The sequence below is a fragment of the Engraulis encrasicolus genome, chromosome 1 (genome assembly GCF_034702125.1).
Source record: "Engraulis encrasicolus isolate BLACKSEA-1 chromosome 1, IST_EnEncr_1.0, whole genome shotgun sequence".
Classification (NCBI taxonomy): Eukaryota; Metazoa; Chordata; class Actinopteri; order Clupeiformes; family Engraulidae; genus Engraulis; species Engraulis encrasicolus.
The window spans coordinates 34526014-34531235 of record NC_085857.1 but is presented as its reverse complement, the minus strand read 5'-3'; the positions used below and the strand labels follow the sequence as shown (position 1 = coordinate 34531235).

The 5222-nt window shown below is 38.8% G+C and overlaps 1 protein-coding gene across 1 annotated transcript; it reads left to right on the top strand.

Moving 5' to 3' along the window:
• The first annotated feature begins 1367 nt into the window (after window positions 1-1367).
• LOC134463443 (alpha-(1,3)-fucosyltransferase 7-like) lies at window positions 1368-5222 on the top strand. Its single transcript, XM_063216675.1, has 2 exons — window positions 1368-1656; window positions 3986-5222. The coding sequence occupies exon 2, from the start codon at window positions 4010-4012 to the stop codon at window positions 5087-5089; it is 1080 nt and encodes a 359-aa protein (XP_063072745.1). The 5' UTR covers window positions 1368-1656; window positions 3986-4009; the 3' UTR covers window positions 5090-5222.

The following is a 5222-nucleotide window of genomic DNA, read 5'->3' as shown; positions in this document are numbered from 1 at the left end:
CAAACTGCGTTGCGTTGCCTCGAACACGTTGGCGTAAACATAGCACAACACAGCGTAATGTGCAACTCAGACACTAGCAACAAATGAGCAACAACAAAATGAATGAAGGTTGTTTACTTTAAATTTACCACAGTCAGACAACCTCTTTTCATAGGCTATTCACCAGAAGTTTACATGAGCTGAAAACTGGCTCTTGCTTGATGTTGAAAAGTAACATGTAATGCTCGTAGTCGTAGAAAGCCACAACGGTAAACATGAATGATAGGCCTACATCAGACGAAGGCTACCGGTAGGCTTCTTGCACGGCGCGCGGGCATGATTGAGGAGGGGAAATGATCCTACCTGAGTTCATAGCTTCTATCCATGCTTTTCTTCCAGATTGGCGTCTCATTCGGCGAAAATACAATTTCTATTGCACTTTAAAGACATTAAATTAAAGTTAGGTTATGTTCTGCCATCACCAATGTCTTGCATGTCTTTTTTCTGCCGGGAGTTTTGGGGAGCTGTCTTTGCTACCAGTCGCTTGTGAATGATCTCCTGCTGATTAGCAGCAACTTGCAAGCTATGGAATTCTGACCGATTGTATCATTTTTTTTGAAAAGCTGTGCCCGCGCGCTCTGTCAGCACCGCCGCCAGCACGCTCTCAAACAGCTGTAGTAGCCTAATATTGACGCAACTGTTGCGCTGGAAAAGGCTACAGTGAAAACAGAGTGATACAACGAAAGCAAACATTTTCAATATCCCTACTTTGACAGGAGAACGTGTGATAGGCCTGTTTTATTTCAAATGGTTATTTATTTTAGTGATGATAGGTGGGCAAAAGTGAGGGGGATGGAATGGCCTTCCAGTGAAAGTGGGGGGGGATGCAACGTACACATCCCCCCCGTCGGATACGCCCCTGAGTAGTGGTGACATAATTATGGTCTTTAATCAATAAATGTAAGTGTTCTCTTAAAGAGAGACTTAATTGGGTTTAGAATGTTCTCTGATGTGTGTGACCATGTTGTGTAACAGTAAGAAATATGAGTAAATATCATCGCATACATATAGATTTCTGCAGCCTCCATGGGTAGGAAAGGTGTGATGTGCTTAAAATTAGACAAACTAGCTTGAATTTTGTGTGTGCGGTTACACTTTATTTTAATGGTTCACTATTACAGTGGATCTACCACATTAAGTACTGTGTAATAACCAGTGTAACAATTTTTAATACCATTTAATATTTGCTTTTTATTTAACCTTTATCTAACCAGGAAAATAAACCCATTGAGATTAAAAATCTCTTTTACTAGGGTGTCCTGGCCAAGTGTCGGCACAAGTTACAAAATTAAATTAAGGTTAGGGTTGGCACATCTAGGTGTGTCGAGCCTATGGCAAGGCACCACTTCCATACCATTGAGAAACAGGTTTGATGGCCTCAGTGACAGGTTTTAACGTCCCTGTCCTGTGCCACTCCGTCACCCTGTCTCCTGATCACAGTTAACACTATAACTCACTATAGCGCTCTGGATAGCCTACAGAATATTTACAACAGAGAAAAGTGCAATAATGTGGTAGTTGTTAGTTGGTCGTTGGAATGCAATTTTCTGGAGTTTATTTCGGATTGATAATCATTTTCATCGTCACTCAAGGCTCCAAGAATCCTTCTATTATAAGGTAAGACATAATATTAGAATTACATTTTTAATTTTAGATCATCAGATTTTGTTTTCCTAAGAAAAGCACATGATATTTTGCATTCATAATTATCAAATACTCAGTGTAACAGGCATGTATGGGCAGCTTTTACTGTGTGACACACGAGTCAGCACCCATAAATGGAATGTGAATATGTGGCATACTTATGTGATACAATGACAAAAAATGAGGATTGGGCAACTTTTTTAGTATGTGGCAAGGTGTACTGTGTAATATTTTTAGTAGTTCAGCTCCACAGTGTCCATTCATAAATCTTACCTTTGTAACAAATACTTATCAACACCATTACATTTTAAGTATTCATTATGACAAAATTGCATTTTACATACGTGAAAAGGGGGATCATCTCCATGGTCCGCCATTGTGAATTTCCAGAAATAGGCATTTTTAGCTGCCAAAAGCTGCTTTGGTCATACTAGTAAATATTGGTTTATTACTTATCAATATTCATGAAATTATCAAATTTGGCAATAGGCAGCACAGTTTCAATGAGAAGCATAGTTGCAATACGTACTCTGGCCACAGTCTTACACGATGCACCTTTAAGAATAGTCCAATTTTTAAAGTTTTACAGATGTTTTTTTGTATACTGCAAATAACCCAAAAGGACACAAATACAACTACACACACAGCCACACTCATATGAACACAAAATGTACACAGGCGATAGAAATACAGAAGAACACAGTCGTTCAAATGCAAAAAAAGGCAGAAGACACACTGACTAGGATGCATATGGATATACGGTATGCCCAACTAAAAGGAAATATGAGGAAGTTCTTCTTTGGTAAATGAGGATATGACTTGAAGGCGCAGGCAATAGAAATACAGAAGAACACAGTCATTCAAAGGCAAAAAAAGGCAGTAGACACACTGACTAGGACGCATATGGGTATGTGTCCAACTACAAGGAAATATGAGGAAGTTCTTAGGTAGATGAGGGTATGACTTGAAGGCAAACGTTTGTGCAAAAGAAGAATTCTGAGTGGATTCAGACTAGTTTAACAGCACATACTAGCACATATATATATATATATATATATATATATATATATATATATATATATATATATATATATAACATAAATGTATATAACTTGAATGTGTTATTTGCCTAGTTTTAAGTATTAAGCATGTGTACAGTACTGTATGCACAATTTCAGTGCATTTTTGAATAAATATTGAATTCGGTCCACAAATTCATCCCAGATTTTAATTTTTGCCTGCTGTGAAATTGAGTTTGAAACCCCTGGTCGAAAGGGTTGCATCAATATACACTTTAATGTGTATTAATGTGCGGCATTAATATAGGCTGTACCTGCCTTTAATAATAATTAAAAATGAATTTATCAATTAATGTAACAACCATTAATGACCTTTAATACAGTGGGTCTTTCTCAAAGCCTAGGCCAGTGTCCTTCCAAGTGTATCAGCCTAATTAGTCACGCCCAGTGATTGGATACCCTTTATTAGTCACACCCAGTGATTGGATATTCTGTATTCTATATTCTGAGTTCACCAAAAAGTATCCAATCACTTGGCGTGACTAATTAGGCTGATACACTCGGAAGGACACTGGCCTAGGCTTTGAGAAAATGTTTTTCATATGTGCTGCAAATAAACCAAAAAGACACAACTACGCACACAGCCTTAATTAAACACCATAGCGGAAGAGACCAAATGCCCCAGGGTAGTGTTTGAGCCGACTCATGGTGTCAAATTCAAATTCAGGAATGTGTCAAATTCAGGAATGTTAATATCAGGCCCTGGAGCCAAATTCGGCTCGTGTATTACAGTTGGCCCACACACATATGCATATAGAAAATATGACTTGAAGGCAAATATTTGTGCATAACAAGAATTATGAGTGGATCCAGACCATACTAGCACATATGTATTTGATAATATAAGTGTATATGATTGGAATGTGTTACTTGCCTAGATTTAGTGTGCTGCATTGATATAGGCCTATTTCTGCCTTTAGTAATACTTAATAATTAATTAATCAATTCATGTAGCAAATATTAATGACCTTTAATAGCGTGTAAAATTGCTTTCAGTGTTGTCATGCACAGTTTTGACGCCCTCTGCGAGAATCTACAATGTACTGTAAATAGCCATGAAAATAAAGAGAATGCACTCAATGAGAAAGTGTGCCCAAACTTGTATATATATATTCCACTTTGGTGAATTACAAATTTGCCATTTATACCTACTTTTTATTTATCATAGTGGCTTGAGTTAACAAGATGCTATTGTAATACTTAAAACCTGTTGTTTGTTTCAGAGCTGGTACGGCAAGAAATCTGATATGGCAGAGCTTTCCTCTTACCGGTGGACAATACTGGGTGTCTTCCTTGTCTGCCTCACGCTTGTTGGAAGCCTGCTCATCTATTGGCCTTCCCTTTTGAACACATTTCACGGACCAAAGCAGACCCAATCAAGTAGCCCTGTTAATGTCACCAAAACCACCACTGTCCTGATTTGGTACTGGGGGTTTGGATTTAATCAGGGCATAAGGAAAAATGTGTGCAAAGAAAGGTTTGGCATACCTAACTGTATTTTGTCAGATGATCGATCATTGTTCCCTTCGGCAGATTTTATTGTCTTTCACAACCGTGAGCTGATCACTGGACAACAGAGGCTGCCATTACATTTACCCCGCCCACAAAATCAGGGGTGGGTGTGGTTCTCCATAGAAAGCCCAGCCCACAATGGCAATTTGAAGCGTTTTGCTGGCAAGTTTAACTACACCATGTCTTATAGGCTTGATGCAGACTTCTTTATGCCATATGGCTGGTTGGTACCACACGATGTTGGACCTGGAATGACAGTTCATGATTTTATACCAAAAGACAAGTCTCATTTGGCTTGCTGGATTGTGAGCAATTATGCAGCCCATCATAGGCGAACACGGGTATACAATCGACTAAAACAAGTCATTAAAGTGGAAGTGTATGGAGGGGCAGTACACAGACGCTTGAATAGCAAAGACAAGCTGCCCACCATATCTCACTGCTACTTCTACCTGGCCTTTGAGAACTCTGAATTCCAAGACTACATCTCGGAGAAGTTATGGAGCAATGCCCTCCAAGGAGGCGCTGTGCCGGTAGTTTTAGGTCCATCTCGTAAGAACTATGAGGCCATGATACCAAAAGATTCCTTCATTCATGTGGACGACTTCAGTTCTGTAGAGGAGCTTGGACAATTCTTGAAGCAGGTTGCAGAGGACAGGGAACGCTATGCGTCATATTTCAAATGGAAACTGAACTACACAGTGGCACACACAAGCAACTGGCTGGTGGAGCCTCAGTGCAGAATTTGCACAAAAATCAACACGTTACAAAGACCCAAAGTTTATAGTGATTTACAGTCATGGGAAAACAAATGAAATCAGACAGAAAAAGTGCAAGTCATTTACCTTGACTATTACATTGTTTTTTAGGCCTGGGACTTCACACGATTAATTTAGATTAATTAATTACACATACTGTACATTACCGTGATTAAAAAAATTAACTAAT

Coding starts and splice junctions, on each gene's coding strand:
- LOC134463443 (XM_063216675.1), top strand. CDS start 4,010: ATGGCAGAGCTTTCCTCTTACCGGTGGACAATACTGGGTGTCTTCCTT.